The sequence below is a fragment of the Harpia harpyja genome, chromosome 3, assembly GCF_026419915.1.
Source record: "Harpia harpyja isolate bHarHar1 chromosome 3, bHarHar1 primary haplotype, whole genome shotgun sequence".
Lineage (NCBI taxonomy): Eukaryota > Metazoa > Chordata > Aves > Accipitriformes > Accipitridae > Harpia > Harpia harpyja.
In genome coordinates this window covers 40,297,591-40,317,853 of record NC_068942.1, presented here as the reverse complement: position 1 = coordinate 40,317,853, position 20,263 = coordinate 40,297,591, and the positions used below count along the sequence as shown (strand labels likewise).

Below are 20,263 nucleotides of genomic sequence, written 5' to 3'. Positions count from 1 at the left end.
ACATCTACTTTGTTCTGATTTGTTCTGTGCTTATTAATTTCAAAACTAAAAATTCCCATAGACACTGTTGGTAAGTGATGCACCTGTTGTTATCATGGGCTCCTGACACCTGTTTAAGATGGCTCTAAATGGGTAGCATTTTAACAGTAGAATAGTAGAATTGAGGTCAAATTTTAAGCTGATCAGCTGCAGATGTGATGTTTTCAGAGTTTCTTAAGAATCTGTTTACTTAGTTGTGCTTACATACCTTTAAAGGTCTGTCTGCTACATCATTACCTAAGCCTTCCAAAACACACCTATGGGTTAAGTCCTTCCCAGGTTGGATCCTGAAATACAGATATGAACGTGACTGCCTGTATATGTATTTTTTGAGAAAGTTATGTTTCCTTAAGATATGTTTCTCTCTGCTTTGTGTGTACTACTGTGGTCATCCTCCATTTCAGAGACAGAAAAGACTAAATCTTCATTACTATTTTGCAGATTGAAATTCTTATGTACTGCCAGCAGACAAGTCGGCAGAAGCTGTTGTACCAAGCTCTGAAAAACAAAATCTCTATTGATGATCTCCTGCAGTCCTCAATGGGCACTACTCAGCAAGCACAGACCACCACTAGTAGTCTCATGAATCTAGTCATGCAATTCAGGAAGGTAAGGCTATTTTAAATAATAATTTTTTAAAAGTATAATAATTCATTAGCACAGAACTAAAATATGGCTTCTAGAAAACACCATATAAAAAAAATTTCTGGCATAGGCAAGTAAATTTGCATGCAGTTCAGTTGTGTTTCTGATGCGGTGTAGCACGATGTTGGGGTAGAAGAGCTTTAGCCGAATTGGGCATGCATCTGCTAACTGGTTTGGTTCCAAATTGGTTGTTGAAGGAAATCATTCACTTGGTAAGAAGAGGCAATAGCTGTTATGTGAATAGGAGAAGATACAATGCAGTATTCAAATTTGAGTAGAGATAGTAAAATAGCTCTGACATACTAAGCAATATTAAAGTTTTAGTGATCAATAGTCATAGTTGATTTGGGATGTAAATGCTGCATCAGACTAAATTAATTCCTCCCAGTGTTTGACATGCTCTCTTTCTTACAGGTGTGCAATCACCCAGAGCTGTTTGAGCGACAAGAAACTTGGTCTCCATTTCACATCTCCCTAAAGCCATACCAGATTTCAAAGTTCATCTATCGTCATGGACAGATCAGGGTCTTTAACCACTCACGGGACAGGCAAGCCTACTCCACTTCCTCTCCACCTTAGCATATTTAGTATTATTACTTAGACTTATTTTAGCTTTGTAAGTGCTAATTAAATCCCTTACCTGAGGTACTTAAATGACATTGTCCAAGTGATGCATTCCTAGTTTTCTTTTGTTCATTCAGCTGTTAAGCATCTGATATCTGATGCTCACTCTTGGTGGAATCCTGATCATCAGATTTCCGTTTCATTGAATAAGACAGTCAGGAAAAGGAATTTAGAGTTGTTGCTGATGCTGTGTAATAGAATTAAGCTTTAAAAGAATTCTTAAAAAAAAAAACAACAAAAACTTGGTTTCCCTTCAGTGAGTTTTCATGTTTAAGGAAGCTACCAGTATCTGTATGTTGTGACATGGTATATTGTGAGCATCTGCTAGTGCCTTGACAGCTTTTAATGCTTACCTTGGATGAATAGAAACTGCCCGAGTACAGTTTGCTGTTTTCTCCAACTGTGGCAATCCTTGATTGATTTTGTTTGCATTCAGTTATGAGAATTGCTCAGGGCAGAGATGAGAAAGCCATGTTTGAAGATGAGAATAACTGTTCTACAGTGTAAAATGCAATTCCAGAACAATGGTGTGTCTCTGTCAAATTGACAGTAGTGCATGTGGACTAATGATACTTTTTTCCTACTGCCATGCAATTCCAGATATCAAGAGTGCTGAAATACCTACAATGAAGAACTGATTGGTTACTCTGCATTTTCTGCTGATTGTGTGATTGAACATTGTGTGTGTTAACACCTTCTTAGTGATTTTGTTTGGTTTTGTTGCTTTCTTTTTCAGGTGGTTACGGGTTTTACTTTCGCCATTTGCACCAGACCACATCCAGCAGTCTCTCTTCCATAGGAAGGGTAGGTTTACAGTCCTGGGAAGCAAGTTGGACTGCACACTTGCATGTGATGTTGTAATATGTCTTATTAAGGGGGAAGGGCTGAGAGGCCAGATCAGTTAGTCCTCTGAGATAATCTGATTAGTACTTATTAGAATTCTGTTAGCATTTGTACTTGTGCATATAAGTCATTTGCTCAATGAGGAAAGGATGGAAGCAGCTAGGAGAATAATCTGTGGACAACTTGTTATTTAGTCACTGCTTAATTCTACTACAGTCTCTTCTTCCATTCCTCCTGTCTTGTTTTAACTTACTTCAAGGTATTAATGCTGCCTTTTTAGTCAAATGTGAATTTTTCACAGATTCAATTCAGAGAAATCTTGGATTCATTTCAGTACATTCTGTATTGTATGTTAAACTGCCAACTTCTCTTTCAAGTAAAAAGTAGATAAGGGGCAAGTGACACAGGTTCTAATCAATGAGCAAAAAACCCACATAAGCTGCTTATATTGACAAATACAATTTATTATTATAGATGATTGAATGTTTTTCACTAAAGAGAGCTAACTAGATTTCTCTGCTGTTGGGGTGGGAACATTTTGGGAGAAAAAAGCAAGAGAGATACTGGCTGCATTACTATGCTGAAGTCTGTTAGCATGGACCTGTTCAGCTATGCAAAACCCTTTTCAATTAAGAAGAACCAGATGCAGCCACAGGAGTCTGCACTTGTCTGTAACTCTCTAACTTCGTGTGTCTTGCTGATTATTCTGGTCTCTGTTTTGGTATTCATAATAGGCTTTTTCTTGGGGACCCTTTTTGGCATACCATAAAAGGAAAATAAGTTGGGGAATATAATTTTTGTGTAAAAGTTAAAAAATAAAAAGATATGAATGGTATTGGTGGTATGCAGTGCACATGGGTGGGCCTGAAAGGCTTTCTTCATTAACAGTGGAACACACCTCTTCTGCTCCCCACCCTTCACTGCAGTGTACTCATCATCCTCACCGTATCTGTTGCATCCTTATCCCCATACCCACATTCCCCTACCAATTCCTGTGTCTCCTTCCAACCCATTTGACTGATGGGCTGGGTGAGAGGGAGCATGTTTGGCAGGCATCCTGAGGTATGCATGTTCTGGTCAGCTGTCTGGCAGATACGTGTTTGGATTCGCAAACATGCACGCTGCCTATTGATTCTTAGTAGGCGAAATCCATGTCCGTACTGGCTGCATGGTTTTCTGGCCTAGAACGTGTTTGTCTTTCTTGGTAAATGCCTTTCTCTTGCCCAGCCTGGAAAATGAACTGGAACTTGGAGTCAGGCAACAGCAATTCAGATTAAATTTTCAGTATTTCTAAAAGATGTTGGTTAAATTAGGATCTCCTGTTTTTTCACCTAGGTTTGTCATATATCAGAGAATGTGTTATCTTGAATTGATGAAGTAAATTTATTGTTTTCAGCTATGAGTGTCTGTGAAATGTGTTGGCCTAACTTCAGTATTTCTGTGACATAGGCATCAATGAAGAAAGCTGTTTTTCTTTCCTCCGGTTTATTGATGTCTCTCCAGTGGAAATGGCAAACCTCATGAATCAGGGACATTTAGCCAGGTGAGGACAACTTTTTTTTCCTCTCTCTTTTAGTAATTATAGGAGAAGTACAAGTGATGTTAGAGGCATCTCTCTGTAAACCTGCATTTTCTATGCCTCCTAATATTATCATCTGTGTATTGTTATCTAATATTATGCCAACTTCTAGGGTGTTCCTCCAGGTATAGGGCACCATTATGCAAGGCAGTTTTTATGCCTCTGTCCGAAGAAAACCTCTGTTACAAAGATTTTTACATTGTAAATACACAAGATGGTCAAAGGGCAACAGCACAGTTTGCTTAGGATCACACTGTAGGCTGCTGGCATTATCAAGCTCAAAATCCAGACTTTTGAAGGCCAGTTTATTGCAGTGCTTACCAATTGCACTTGAGCGTATGTTTTAACACGTACAGAATAAGCTTGTGCTGTGATAGTTGTTCTTCAGCTCCAAGCCATATTGTCTACTTTCCATATGTCCTGTTTTTAATATGAAACAGAATTCCAAGGCATAGGCTTAGGATAATGGATTTTTTGCATTGTGAACTGTATTATCTTTGAAGGGGATGTGATCTGTTTAAGTTATAGTGTACTCTGCAACAGACAGTACTCTGACACTCTGAAGTGACTGTTAAAAAATTTGAGTTTAAAAGCAAGTCTTAATAAATACAGTTGTTTTGCTTAGGGCTTTGTAAGTGTAATATTCTTTTATTGTTGTGGTTATTTTGGACTACTGTTTCTTGTCTTTGTTTCAGTAATGTAATGGAAATTTCTCTTGATCTGAATGATCTTTATGATAAATTCTGTATTCATTATGCAGGTTGTTATGAATAATTTATATATGGAGCAATTTACAGAGAAGTCAGAGTGCAATTTTAAGTAGTAGTGGCTAACTTGGGCTCGACCCTTTTAAACAAAGTGCTTCAAAGTGTATGCTGATTTAATCACTTAGATTCAGTTAAGCCACCTTAGAAGAAATTAAAATAAGAGTAATATAATTGGAAGATGTCTACCAAAAATTATTTCCTTTAAGTCAGGACACTGCAAGCCTGAAATTCTGAAAAAACATTTGTGTTAAACAGAGTTATGTTGTAAATATACTCAAGCCTTTCTTTGTCAAAGCAGTGAATAAATACATCTACTGTGTTTTGTTTCAGATGGTTAGCTCTTTTCCTGTCTCTGAAAGCATCCTACAGGCTTCATCACATGCGCTCCTGGATGGAGGCAGAAGGGGAGAAACAGCAGGGGTCACGTTTTCTGAGGAACAGGGATTTCTTGCTTGATGTAAATTTCCCGCTCTCTTTCCCTAACTTGCACAGCTGCACTTTGCTGCAGGTAAGCAAAATTTCTGTGATGTGGAGACAGTAGCAAATCCTCATGAGTGAGAAATGATGAAAACCTTTCTATCCTTATAAAACAATAAAAAAACGTGGAAACAGGATGACTTTATTATCTGCTTTATTAGATATAGTTAATAAAGTTCAGAGTGCTGAACAGAAAAATAGTTTAACTGCTATCTTCCTCCCATGTGGTGATACATTTCAAAACCTGCTATAAAAGATAAATCAATTTAATTAGAAGTCTTAAAAATATTACTGGAGCAACAGAACTAGATTCATAATTTGTCGGGGTGGATTCTACATGTAAGCTTAAGAGGTTTCTAATGTTTTTCTACATGTAAGATACTTGTTTTCTGACTGAAATTAATTCTTTTCTTCTCAAATTCAATACATTGTTGCAGCAGCTGGGGAAAGCAGAGACTTCAGCCTAGCAGTGTTTCGGAGTTGGTGGACAAGCATTGTCTGTCAATGGTGTCTTTCTACTCTGAAATTTGCTTCTGCTGCTGTCTGGTAGACTCTAAATGTGTTCATCTTACTGTGTAATGCAAGGTCATTTTCTGTGATCTTTTGCCTGGGATGTGTGTGAAGGTTTTGTCTTTTTATGACTAAATTGCTCTTGATTTCCCGAGTTAGGTTATAGCTCCATTGATTCATCTCACTGGGAAATAAGTTCACAGAAGTGCTAGCATAGAGTCAGGAAAGCATCTAGGGCAGTTAGCAGATATGCAGTGAAAAAATGTTTTCTGAAACAGTGAGGTCGTGCCAAATTTCTCTAGGGAATATTGCTTCTGTTCATGAGTCTGGAAGGGGAAAGGAGATAGCCAGAATTCAATTGAATAGCATGTAGAGGAAGTTGAAATTGAAGGCGCATAAGCAGTAGGAAACCAACTTTGGACTTGGTGTCATATTTTGCAGTGTTAACAGCAAAGCCAACAAAATGAGTCGTCCTAGTTATCAAACAAAGAGCAAGCCAACTGACTCTATATGCCAGTTAACTCTGGCTGTGCTGGTGTTTAAATATGCTGTGTTTCCATGTCTAGCTTGATAAAATGTCTCTGCTATATGGATTTTTGGGGGATTATAATCAGCTGTTTGTATACTGACTGTATAATGCTTATCTCTGAAACTATACTGGAGCTCTGTCCTCTCATTGGTATGGTTAAGGAAAACTTGTGTGCTGTCATAAATGTTGCAGCCTAACAGTAAAGGAGTAGAAGATGGTATCAGAAGTTGTATGCACTTACAGAAGGTAGCATTCATTTTTACATGTGTAGAAAGACAATCTAGATCTTTACATAGCCTTTGGGCTAGTGTGTATAAATATTAAAATTAAAGTTGTTGTATTTTCTTAAAGAACAGAAGGTAAGTTAACATTATAGATATTAAATGTGCGATGTGGAACAGGCACATGTAAGTTTTAATATTAACAATGAAATGTAAAGCATTGGCTAGGCTACAGACCCACCTGTACCATAACCTGGCAAGACTTAAACACATAATTTGGTTTCTCCAATTAATTTCTGTTCTTTGAGGAAGTAATTACTTGTGTCTCAGGGGGTCCCAGTGCTGTGATGGTGTGTAACTAGTGACTGGTGTAACTAGTACCTTTTGCATAGAAAACAGCCAGCTGAGGAGCAAAGCTCATCAGTGTGTGCAATACAGTGCATTTGTGATAATCCCAGTAAATCTAAAGGAAGTATAGCCCTATCGTTATGACAGATTCTTTAGAACTGTTTTCCAACCTGCATGTTAGACAAATTACCACCTGAACTCACTTTAAAATAATCTGTTTGCAGAATTTTGTTTGCACAGCTTACATATAGTACATCTTAAAAAAAAAAAAAAAAAAAAAGGGTGCAAAACCACAGGGAGGGTTGAAAAACAAACTGAACTTTACATGCCTGTCTTTTAGCAGCATGCATCATTGTGAGTGAAAATGAACTCACTTTTTTTATCTTAGCCTAAATTTGAGAAACTTTCAATGTAAAATTCCCTGAGGCTTCCTGTAGGGCTTCATGAGATAGTAACATGTAGGGAGTGAGGAGGGGGAGAAACAGAGGAAAAAGGAAATGGTATAAATCTGGAAAGGCTTTTCTTAACTGCTCAGATCAGCATTTCCGATTTAAGAGACAAAATATGAAAAGTCAGTAGGAAAAAAAAGATAATTTTTTTTAATGGATCTTTCTGAAATTGAGGTAACATCTCTCTAAAGATAGTATAAGTTTACATAAACAGAGAAATCCCTTGCAGTGTGAGGTCTCTTCACTCCCTTACTCAGCACCTCAACAACACGTATATTAATTTGTATACATTGATTTAAATTAATATAAAATCTGATCTGTTGAGATGAACCTTCCTCTCCTTTGCTTTCCTAATTTTCTTTCTATAAAAAGATCAAGAGTGTTAATGAGCTTATGATGCTGGTAGCAATCACCCATATTAAGTGCAGCTCTCTTTGCAGCATAGGAATACCTCTTTCAACACTTCCTCTGGATTGCATGGTTGCAGTAGATCCATACATTCTTATTTTTTAACAATCCTCCTCTTCAGTTCTTTGCTTTGTTGTACTAAGGTATATGATCTATTTCAGAGCTGTGGCTGTGTTCAGTTCTGTAACCTTACCCAGTCTTTTCCATGTATGTGACTGATGGGAAGTTGGTTTCCGCTGTCCCTGTTATATCTGGTGTCTACTCTGTTCATGAATACTTAATGGCTGTGTATGTCAGGGAATTCAGAGGGGGATGTTTCTTACATGACCTGCTCATAATTTGTACACAGGAAGCACGGCGCTGAAAACCAGATTAATGCCTGTGTACAAGACCTACTTCTAATACTGTGTGTGTACAAAAAGAATATTTTTCTCTTCTTTTGGATACCTTCTTGGAAGTTTTCCTTTATGTTTCTTCCTGGGTACTTCTAATTGGGCTAAAGCCATCTTTGATGGCTCTTTGATATTGTCTTCCAAAAGAGAATTAAATAACAAACTTGCATAGGTTTGGAATTACAGCTTGTTAGCTTCTTCTCTCTCCATTTTTGTATTCTCACTTTCCAGGAAATAAAGTTACCAAACGCCTCTAATGACCAGGGCCACAATCAGTATGCCAGTGCTTGCTGTTGTAAGACTTACTGGAAAGCTCTTCTGACTGCATGCAATGCTGATTCCTCTTTGTAAAATCAGCGGTACTCCCAGTGTGTGGGCCAGGGTGGGGAAGAGAGGGGCTTCGAGCTAAAGCAATTGTTCTGAATCCATCTAGTAGCCTACTGTTGCTGGCAGAGAAGTGACTCTTGCTGTCCTTTCTTTACTCCCAGCCGCTGAATCCTGCCTCTGCTGATGTGGGCTTGCACTGTCACATCCCTGTATGAGCCAACTACAGAAAACTTCCTATTTTCATGGCTGCTGAATTCGTTCTTTGATTAGATGTGTAGCTAAATAGGCCTCTGGAGGGGTGTGACGGGTGACAAAACTAGCACAAGAAGTGGCACAAATATGTCATGGGAAAGGGACTCCCCCTTTTCAGCAGCAGTGCTGGTGCTTTGTTGCCACCGTTTCTGGTCTTTAGATGAATAAGCCAGCATTCACATCTGTTGTCCACAGCCATGGACTCCCAGCATTGCATTTCCCACTTTGCTGTTTCAGCACACGGCCTGTTTTACCAGGTGGTGAAACAGATCACAAAACTAGCTTGGAGTGAAGGGACAAGGGTTTGTTTTCATCTTGATCAGCATCTTAATGAGTACAGACAGCTAGGCCAACAAGAAGGGGCTCTGCGGGGACAGGAGTGAACGTGTGAAGCAGTTGTTGCTTAAGCCAGCGTTACTGATAAAGAGTTGCCAGCTGAGTAAGAGCCTGATTCTGGGATCACTTCACATTATCCAGTGTGGCCCAAGCTTTGACCTGTGCTTTTTAGCCCTGCTCAGTTTCACTGAAAGGCTATTGTCAGCTCTTTCTGCTCTCACCTTTTATATAGAGGAGCAGATGTTCACTCAGAGAGTGTGAACTTTAGTTTTGCCAGCTCCAGACCACGAGTCACACTGGTAGCAGCTGAAAGACCCACTTACATGCTAGGATTGACCGATTGTATTTCTTAGGTGGTGCTAGCATGTACATACAGTAAGACTATTTTTCTCCCTTGTCAGCAGGTTCCAAATTATATATGCTAGCCATCTGCATCTTGCCCAGTGCATCTACATCTGGAAATAGAAAGGGCTCAGAATGCATGATCTGTAATAGACTACTGCTGTGGATGTTTTCTAGCATTTTTTGACATGCATAGGAATGCATATATCCAGTGTATGACAATGATATACAAGGTGTCTGCTTCTATCATGTATCCTGATGTTTAGGACTTCAAACAATAGGATTTTAGAAAATTGGGAGGCTCTATAAAGCAAAAGTAGCACGCAATTCATTTTGGTGCGTTAGGAACTGGGGCAGAACAATGCCAAAGCTTTTACTTAAGTGAACTGCTAAAATTGTCAGGAGGGCACATCCTGTGATCCTATGGCAGTGAGAGGTATACGTCTTAATGTTTCTAAAATTGATGCTTGTTTCCTGTAGTATGCAGAATAATTCTCTGCATACTATGTGAAACAATTATACATAACAATAACAGTTGGTTGGTACGAATATAGAAGAGTCAGAATAAAAACCAAGTAGCAAAAAAGGCTTAGTCTCTAAGCAGTTTATTTCATTGTTTGATGCAGATATTTACAATAAAAAAGAAGATATAGTAACTAATGCAAGCAAAGAAAATTTAGTTTTCTGTTATTTTTCTGAGTCGAGCATCTTCAAAGAGCTCTCCTTACTTAAAACTGCAGTGTCATCTCAGTGGCCCCACTTTTGAGTCAATATATTTTTCTGTATCAAAAGACATTGATACACTTGTGGCAAATTCCAGGTTTTACACTTGGGTGTGTTCATGTGTATGAGTAACCATGCTAGCACCTTGAAAGTCTTCAGGATAAAATTCAGAGACGTTTTGCACAGGAAGGGAAGAAAAGGTTGGAAAAGATGAAAGTCTGAAGATACCAGTCCAGTCTCATTTAGAGTCTTAATTTTTTTCTCTGCCAAATTTCATTTTACCCATGCTTCAGAATAGATAAAGGAGTAGCTAGAAAACAGCTTGAGGGTCAGACCTACTAGAATATTCCCATACTTCCTTCATTATAAAAGCTAAGGTCAAAAGGTTCAGAGAAGGAAAAACTTGTTTCTGGTTCCAACTGAGCGTAAAGGCAAGTATTGATATGAGCTATTCTGATTTCAACTATTTCAGGATTTGAATGTTCTGATATTACACAGAGATCCTATACACTGTCATTGCAGAAGATGTGTAGAGTTTCCTTTTTCAAAGAGAAATATTTGGTGAATGTCCTTTGTCTGTCTTTCTCATGGGTAGTTACAAGATTTAAGAGGAGGTTTTCTTTATAGACATAGTAACTTCTTAATTTTCATTTGTTTCCAGAACCTTGTGTTCAGTAGCCACTGTAAAGCAGTTACTGGCTATTCAGATCATGTCATACATCGAAGGAGATCAGCTACCTCATGTGTACGGTGCTGCCAGGTGACTGAGCTGCCGTCCTTCCTGTGTATAGCCAGTCCACGGGTAAGTCCAAGTTGAGTTGTAAATTATGTATTTTCTATTGTGTTTTAAATCTTATTAGAATTGTGTCTTAGGAACAGGATGATCTATTAGCTTCTTTTGGTTGGGTGAAACTGTTGTGAGGATATCCTTTTGCTACTGTATTCAATAGTGGTTTTTTTCATAGGGGAAGTGACTGTAATGTGTACTGAAGGGAAAAGGAAAGTTGTAAGATGCACCCAACAGGAGTTACTCTGAGATACGTAGATTTCACTTTCTCTCTAATACCAAAAACAGTAAAATTACAGAAGAGATTGTCAAGTAGATTATTCCCCCATAATCTAAGGGGGAGATGTATGTATGATAAGAACAGAATGGGTTGATTGTTTGGTCAACTCTGTGACAAAAGGGGGCTGAGGAGCAATGCTTTTTTGAAAAGGATGTTCTTTTTCTCTCATTGCATCAGCTTATGCTCCAAAAAGGAAACAGCAAATTGCAGTATATAAGGATTACTGCAGCTGGCATTTTCTAAATCTTTTGGATATTAAGTGGTACTGCTTGTGATTGTCCATCAACAATTAACTGCATTTTGAAATTACTTTAGCTGAAGTTTCCTGGGCTGATGCAAGAGACCTTCAGCTGTGTTCGTTCCATGTTGTTGGATCTTGACAAAGCTGGACAAAATGTACTTAAATTAGCAGGCTATCCAGATGCTACATTCTTTGGTTACTGTTGAGGTCATTGCTGTAGGCTTGATCAAATGGGGCTGCATGTGCAATTATACATGGGCATCTGGAGAAGGGAGGATGGCAAATAAGACTCTGCTTATCACCTACATGCTGCTCCTTGAGCTGAATTCATCTGTGCCTGCAGCTCTAGGGGCCAGGAATCCAACTGAATTCTCAAAGTCACATATCACCTTCCAGTAGCAATATATTACCTGGTTCAAGAAGAAGCAGTTATTCTGAGAGTAAATTGTGAAAAACACTTCTTCAGATTCCTTTGATTTGTTGCCCTTTGTACTTAAATTTGCATTGCAGGTGAATATGTTGAATACTTCCTTTACATTAGGAAGGGAGGAGAGGGGCTCAGAAGGCTACATAGGAAGGGGGATGGAAAGACGAGGAGAGATCATATGTGACATACATTCTAGTGAATACAAGTTGCTTGTTTTGGCTTGGCTGGTATATAAAGATGATTCAAGTGGAGTCATGGCTTTTTGTTTCTAGGAATACAAAGACTTAATTTTATGCTTGTTAGAAACTTTTGGCAGGAGTGTAGAAGACCTGAGACAGCAGAAAGAGCACATATGTTCTCAGAAATGATAGCCTTCTGTTGTTTGACCTGTGTTGAATTTTTGGGAAGTTAATGGAGCGAATGATAGAAATAGGAGCGTATGTTTATGGGGTAGTGGTGAGGGGGGGCTTTAGTGCTGTAGTATTCTTTCTATGCAGGCGATATTCCTGAGTACACACAGGCCTCAATCACAAAAAAAAAAGTAACTTGGAGGATGGATCTTGTATTCTTGTATTCGTTAGGTTGATTAATTCGGTTTAGAGTAATATTGTTTGCTTTAGTTTAGCAGTTTGGTAGATCCCAGTGTGTCAGAGGTATTGTGGTGAGAAGTTGTTTTGGGCATCTCACAACATCTGAAAGGTTAACTTTGCATGGAGATAAATGCAGGAAGCACTTTACAATTACCCTAACTAAACTAAGTTTTTTAATTTAAGGTGGCAATGCATTCATATATCCCTATCACTATATTTTTTTGATGTATTTCTGAACCATGACTGTTACATTCAGTCAGTTTGACAAGAATGTGTTCACATAGGAGGGTTTAGTACTAAGGACTACCCTACCTTTTGTTAGAACCACAAAAACAAACCTGGAAAAAAAAAAACTTTAAAAACTGCGCCATGACAAAAAGAAGAGAGGAGGAGCATGAACAAGCTTGAATGGAAGATTTTTTTCATCTGTTTCAGAAATGTATAAGGCCATGTAAAAGATGCAGAGCTCTACCCTAGGAGTGTGTGTATGCATTTTAAAAAGTGTGGAGCTGACAGTACAGATAGCCTTACATCCTCAGTTGTCAGTCAGTGTTATACAGGCTTAACTTCCTACATGGGAAGATTTGTTCTTGTTAATGTAAAAATTGCACTGAGGCACACATACAGTTTGTCTCAAGATTGTCTCCTGCTAGCTCTTCCGTTAGGGGAGGTATTACTGAAATGTAGCTTGTAGAATTTTACGATGTGACTATTTTTCTTTTTAAAATCCTAGTGTACGAATCTCCGTATTGATCTCAGTAGATAAGCCACATTTCTGTGTCAGAAATTAGTCTGCCCTGTTTTGTGTGTAATGGCTGCCTGTCCTAGAGGTGTCCTGGAAAGAAATACAAGTTGTCTGTGCTTGAAAGAGTATTTGTCCCAGTCTATCCAGTGTAGAAATATGAACTGAAATGTGATGGTTAATGGTGTCCCTTAAACAACCTAAGTCTGTACCAACATTTGCAGTGTACATCAGTGTTCAGGCAACAAGACTTGCTTGCATTTTGAATTGAGGTTTTGCCCTTTCGCGCTAAAGTCAGTCCTATGCTTTGACTGCAGGTGGCAGTACAAGATAGCATCAACTCTAACAGTATCTTTTAAGTAGTGGAGATACATACAAAGTCTTAACACAGTCCCTTTCACTTTGCAGTGTTTCATGTGGCTGTGTGCATAGATCCATAAGCCAGTCTGGTTTAAAAATAGCTCTTGGCATCTTGCAAAACAATGGCTTTACCATTATTGCTAAGATTTTGTATGCTTTTTTGTTTTTATTTCAATATGTACTATAATTGTGCTCATGAACCTGTTTAAAGAATTGTTTGGCCCTTGCAAAGAGAAGTCTCTCTTTGTGAAATGAATTTATTCCTATGACAAGAGCTCCTGTAAAACAGGAGTGGACCACAGGCTTCCACCCAGAAGATCTTGCTTAATACCTTTTACTTTGAGTTGGCTGGCAAATATTCAGAAAGGTGCAGTCAGCATCTAAGATATCAGGCAGTCTGTCCTGAAATATGGTATCCTTCACCTTACAATTCTAAAGTGCAATATTTAAAACTGGTGATATTTAAACTATTTTATTGCTTATCATTTAGTTAAGCCATTAAAATATTTTAACTTGCATGATATAATGTTATATATATATTATTCTCAGTATGTTGCAGTTAATTATGTCATGCTAGAGTAAGCTGGCACAAAAAGTTAAAATGCCTTCAAATACATAAAAGCTTTTAATCTGCAATACAATGGTAGTTCTTTTACTGTGTTTAATGTTCAGTTGTCCCATTATCACACTAATTCCCATCCCTACTCAATTTTGCAGAAACTCCACTGCCTACTGTTCACCATCAAAACCTATAGACTCCCGTACTGTTTCATTCTGTGCATCTCTGCTTCCATTTTTAAAATGTGAAAACTTTTACAAGTTTGATTTCCCCTGTTCATTTTCATTTGTTACATTGCCTTTCATAGTCCTGTAGGTAATGTCATTTTGAACACTGTTAAGATTCATGACAATGTTTTTAACTTACATGGATGATTTTTTTTTTTAACTGTACTCCTGAAATAAAAGCAACAGTGACTTCTGAAGTAATGATGTATTTGCTTCCTATATTAGTGAAGAAACCTACAAAGCACTGCCAATTTATAACTTTTCTCTGTTACAAGCCCATACTGTAAGGTTAATTGTCTAATATTAAATTTTAGTTTCATTTTTATGTGAGTTTACAACACATTATTAAGTCTCTAGATAGTATGTGAAAGTTTCTACTAGCTTTCTTTTGTAAACTTGGCTATAAATAGCTTTTGTAAACACCCCAGAATGTTGGCCCAAAACAGACATATATTCAGAAAAGATAGAAAGAAGTTGGAGATCTGCATTGTATTGGAAAGATTCTTGTGCTAGATAGTGGATTGTTGTGTATTTATATTTGTGTGAAAGTGTTGTAATTGTATGTGCTTTGGATCATATGATTTAACTCTTGGTGGAGCATCAGAACTAAAACGCAGCAGAGTAGGCTGTACTGCTATGTACCATGGCTCAGTTCTGCTTTTGGTTTTTATTACTGCAGTATCTTGAAGTTGTCCCTTACTCTGGTAAGGGAGAGATAAGAGAAAGCTATAGATTGTACAAAGGACAGCCTTGTCTGCTGGAACAGACTCTTTACCCGAGGACCTTACAGCCATCGGTATACAGCTGTTTGGCTAACGTAGACCTTGCACTCTCTGTACAGATTTGGGTGGATGGGGCAGAGCAGGGGGAGTTAAAGTGACGGAGCTATTCCAGAATAGCTCACATGGCATGAAATCAGAGTTCCTGTGTTTGCAACACTGTTCTGTCCAGCTGGGTTGTATGTACTGAAGCAGGTAATAGGGCAAGGGATTCATAGAACGGCCAGAAGAAAAAGATCACCCTGTGCTCACTTGCACTGTTTCTGTAGCCCACTTCTGTTCAAATCAGCTGTCAAGCCCAAGAAATGTGTAGTTCCAGAACAGGGCTGTTTTCCTGTTCATTTTTTTTCCCTTTCTAATTTATGTATCTTCCTAATTTTAAATTATCACATGAATTTCTGTTAAGGACAATATTTAAATCTCATCTCTGCTAGGTAAATACTTGATTGTGAAGGGCAAAAATAAAAATAAAAAAAAATAAAAAAGAAATCTAGGGAAAATGAGAAGTGCAGCAAGGATATTATTCTTTTACTCAGCTTTGCTATCAGTTGTGTAGCAATTGGCACAACACATTGTTTATCAGGAGGCAAGTAGTCTGTGCCTGGTTGTTCATAGGACTTTTTTTTGTGGTGTGGGGAGATGTTGCATCTTTGCTTATTTTAAGCCCAGCCTAAGAATGTTTTCCATTTGTACATGTCAGTTACAATTGGACTTTTAAAATCTGATCCTGTGGCAGGGTACCTGAACTGGGGATTTGGGGGTGAGGGGAAATCTGAACAAGAATATTGATGAATATTTTACTTGTAGGTAACAGCTGTGCCACTGGAGTTCTACTGCAATGACCGAAGTGCAGAATACGAGCGCAGGGCACTAAAGGAAGGAGGAAGTCTTGAAGCAAAGCAATGTGTACTCAATGGAGCCCCTGAGCTAGCAGCTGACTGGCTGAAGCAATGCTCCCAGTTCTTCCCAGAGTATCCAGGAGGGCTGTTAGGGATCAGGCCTCAGAACGGCTGGTCTTTTATCAGGATACCAGGTAAGTTTGGAGGTTGTCATGGAACAGAGATGAGATAAATTAAGGACATCTGCTCTTTGGTGGTAATTATGCTTGGTTATGGGCTTTTTGAGGGGGTGGTTATGTGTTTGGTTTTCCTCCTGAGTGAAAGTTAACCCTGGTATCTTAAAATACACTCTGATTTCATATCCTCTGTCTGGAGTAAAGCTGTCAGTGGGTACTGAACAAGTCTAATACAAACTTTTCTAATGCTTACAAACCTCTCTTAGCATGTCAGCCCTCCAAATGACTGTAAAGAGGTGGATTTGCTTACTAAAGCACAATCTACTCTCACAACCAAATACTATTTTGAGGTTGGAGATAGGAAGATTGCAGAAAAAGTGACAGTCATACCTTGCCTCCTAGTGTACTGAAAGACCTTCGTATTGACCTAAGAGATCTTTTGTTGGTCTTCATAGTGAAAGGATAAACATTACTCGTAGCAGTCTACTGTGAGAAGGATGGGTTTGGGGACCAAGTTCAGAGGAAATTGGCCTGGAAAATAAGGCATGAGGGATTTACTGAGTTTCAGTTGGAATAAAGAAGACTTATTCATACTTCCTGGTAAAGTGGGAAAAAGGTACCAGTGTACTAGTAAATTAAATGCACTTCATTTTTTCCTAGAATTAGACTAAAGTAACCAAAGACTTGCTAGAATTTGATTGCCAATACTGGAGTGACTTTCATGGGCCAGACACACTCTAGCTGTCGGAAGATGGTCCTGAGCAGTGAGCAGAATTCTGCAGAAAGTACTAGAGATCTGAGAGATAGCCAAGAGGAAAAACAGCTTACACTGCCAGATGCTAAGCTATTCCCAGACCCTTTTGGGTCAAGGATGTTTGGCAAGGGAAGTTAGTACAGTAAAAGGAAAATGGCCTTTTGCTTGCTACAGTCTGGTTTAAGAAGGTACCTCATAAGTACTTGGAGTCATTTGAAGCGCATGCATGTTTGTATCTATGTAGTGGAGAAACCCATTTTTCATGAGCTTGCACTAGATTAATGTTCAATGACAGTTGATGATTTTATAGTTTCTTCACAAATTCATTGAATTGTTTATCAATTATTTGGAAACAGAAAATTAATCACTGTAGCAGAAAGGAGGGAAACAGTGAAGGGGGATTAATTAAGGTAGAAGGCATGGATAGAGAAATGAAGAAAAACAGTCGATGTAGAATAGAAAGAGGGCTGCATTCTCTTGAAAAGACTTCAATTTTAAGCTGATGACTTTGTCATCAGGAAAAATTTGTAGAGGAATAAAGATGGGCTACAAGAAGCTTACAGGAGTGAGTGAGTAGGTGCAGGGTTAGGCAAATTGTTATCAAAGCACAGCAAAGAATTTGGTTGAGAAGGTGGTTGGGATGAGTGTGTTATGTAACGCTGGCTTAATTTAGGAGGTGTCGGAGCTAAAAGTGGATTAAAAAAAAGTAGTTTTGTACAGCTGTGTCTTAATTAGGTGGAAAGCAGCATTCAAACCTAAACTTATTCTAAGAGGAAAGGGCACATACCACGACAGGACAGCTGTGTTTATACGTGCAGGAGCAGGCACAGTGCATTACAGAAAGTGACCGATGTGCTGAAGGAGCCATTTACAAGGCTGAAGTCTAGCAAGTGTCAAATGGAACAGTAGGTGTGAAGGTCTGTGGTAAATAGGTGACAAGAAGAAAAGCGTGTATGTCTCTCTCCTAACCCTGATCTATCCTCTCCCAGACTCGGCGTTCCCAGTACCCTGGCAGCAGGCTCAGCTGCGATCACTGTGGGAATCTCTTGAGGCTTTTCCTGTTCTTTGAAAGAAAAATGGTCCTGGATTAAATGGCAGGAAGTGTCTGAGTCCTTTTAGCATCGATAAAAAGCACTGGCCTCACTGGCTGTTTACTGTGAGAGCCAGCTAGCTCCTCACTGACCCCATTGTGCCGTGCAGACTGTCGGGAGGGGAACCAGGGGTGTCAACTGGAACCCAGACTTTATCTCTCTTTCCTCTGCTTTTTGCATGTCCAGAGGCACTTTTTCTCATTCTCCAGAGAGCAGTGAGCCCAGCTACAGTCATTGGCCAGAGCTCCTGACAAGGGTTATTTTGAGTCATAATCATTTTTAACTATTCTTCCCAGGCCATAGGATCCCACTGTATCCCCCTGTAGGTCCTTATCCCTGCACGGCTGGAGGCAGGGGCTGGTTTTTTTTCAGACTGAAAGCCATACAATACGATTTGACAGTTACTTTCTTTTCAGTGTCATTCTCTTTTTTATTTTGTACAGTGCTGAAGAACCCAAAAATTGCATCCTAAGGAGATTTCTTTGACGTGCAGTCCAGGACCTCTATCTCCTGACTGGCTTAAAATTTTAAAAGTTCCTCTGATGCTATTAAAAAAAAAATTTTTTTTTTAAATAAAAGATCCAAAGACATTGTCATTGGAAGTTTTCACTGATCATTAAAAATGGAAAATGTAGAATTGCAAATTTTGGAAATCCCATTTAAAAAAGAAGTAAACCGCCTTTTTCTTCCTCCAAGGTAAAAGGAAATGAGAAATAGAAGTGAGAGAAACTAAGAGGTAGAAGACACTTTCTCCCCCCTGCTTTTTAATAATTGTGGTGTTTTCTGAAGATGGCATAAATAAAGAAGGACATTTTCTGTTACCGCTTTCCAGAATTTGTCTTTTGAAGCACTAGGTGGCAGGCTTTAAGCATGGAAAAATGTTTGATCTTGGAAAACACAATGGTATCAAGATAGCACACTTAAAGATGCCAGGATAAAGTCAAACGGTTTTCTCTTCCAGAGATGATAAATCTTTTTTTGTTAGTTCTGTTTTGCTTCCCTAAAAAAAAAACGCAAAACCCAACACTTTCTCACCAGGGCAGTCTGCTCTGATGCTGAGATATTGGACAAATTACGAACTGTTAACAAGTTGCTAACTTTTCAGATTGTAAGACCATCTGCAAATAAGTTCTTTACTTGTAATTTGTATTTTATTGCTATTTAAAAATAGTAACTTACACAATGGAGACCTAAGGAGCCAGCAGCAAAGGACACGCATCATTTCCACTTACCAAAACTTAATTCTACCTATTCATGCCTGTGTGAGAAAAACAGTAGCATTTTGCTTTTGGAAACTTGGTAATGTGTTAATCTGAGTCAGTTGAGGTTGACTTTTGAACAGACCCTGTTTGTTCTCTCAGTTTCCTTCCAGTCAGATGGCTTCTGGTTAATAATCATATTGGTTTGTCATGTATATCTAGACTTTTCGTACTGCTTCACTCAATTTAATTCATTCTGAAACAGCACACTGACCAACTAGAATAAAAGCAGAATGTCATGGCTGTATGGATTTAAAGGAAAGAATAACATTTTTTATAAAGATTAAACATTCCTACTCTGCAGAGGTTTTTTTACTTACATAGATGTATTTTAAAATGAAATAACCGTAAATCATTTCCATTTTTACTTAATTGCCTAAATTAAAAGTTTGATTTTCCTTAGAAGAATGCATGAAACTATTAACTATTTGTATGTAATTGAGACCAAGTTCTGTTCTAGCAATGAGTGTGTCATTATACATAATGTTGCACTTAGAACAAATGCCAGCCTGAGCTGTGGTCTTGAGTTTTCCTTGCAGTATCTCCTTGGCTTGGCTCTCTAGTTGATGGATTCCCTAAGGTAGTTGCTAATGATTCAGGCAGTGCTGTGGTACTTGCTCCTGGCAAACCAACAAGATCACCTTCAAAAGGGAGAGCAAACTGGAGAAAAAGAGTGACTAGATAGGCAGACAAGCAAGAAAGAGCAGAGCTGTCTTGTCTTGGATTCTTAGCTAGTGAATTGCAGGAGCATGGCTCTAAACTTACCAAAGGAGAGAGCCTTCACAGCATTGGCTTATAGTGCAAATACAATAGCTAATAATTTTAAGTGATATTGACAACTCACAATTTTTTGAATTTCAGAAAGCAGGACTGTTGGCTGCATCTTCTGATGTCCTTATGTAGATCCCACTAATTCCAGCATCCGGTCTGCTATTTATACTTAAGCTAAAGGATATTTTTGAAAGAGATCTTGATTGACATACTAAAGCGATGAAGAATCCACCATGTTTCTAGATAAAAGCTGCTGACTAGTTTTTCGTCACTATTGGAAGGATAAGAGGGAAGCGTGCTTTGTTTTTACAGTTTTAACAAGTCACTGGATACCATGCCTTTCTCTGCTATTATAAAGTTCTCTTCTGTTGTTAAAAACCTTTGTCCAAACGAAGAACCTTGAATAGTGCCAATGCTCTTTGAAAAATTGAAGTGCATCAAATTTCTGAACTCCTTCACTGCAGGAAAAGTTTTTTAACACACTGAAATCTTGGAGATTTTTCCTGAATGCTTTCTGGTTTTTACAACCTTTCTGAAAGGCATCCTAAACCTAGGCATGATATTTCAAAA

At 38.5% G+C, this 20,263-nt stretch overlaps 1 protein-coding gene across 1 annotated transcript in view; it reads left to right on the top strand.

Annotated features, from left to right (window-relative positions):
- Positions 1–20,263, top strand: part of INO80 (INO80 complex ATPase subunit) — a 69,906-nt gene that overhangs the window by 29,636 nt on the left and 20,007 nt on the right. The window contains exons 20-26 of the mRNA XM_052782118.1: positions 481–648; positions 1,099–1,232; positions 2,045–2,112; positions 3,601–3,694; positions 4,828–5,005; positions 10,473–10,613; positions 15,611–15,836. Of these exons, the coding sequence (XP_052638078.1) occupies positions 481–648; positions 1,099–1,232; positions 2,045–2,112; positions 3,601–3,694; positions 4,828–5,005; positions 10,473–10,613; positions 15,611–15,836 (1,009 nt within the window). The remainder of the gene's footprint in view (positions 1–480; positions 649–1,098; positions 1,233–2,044; positions 2,113–3,600; positions 3,695–4,827; positions 5,006–10,472; positions 10,614–15,610; positions 15,837–20,263) is intronic.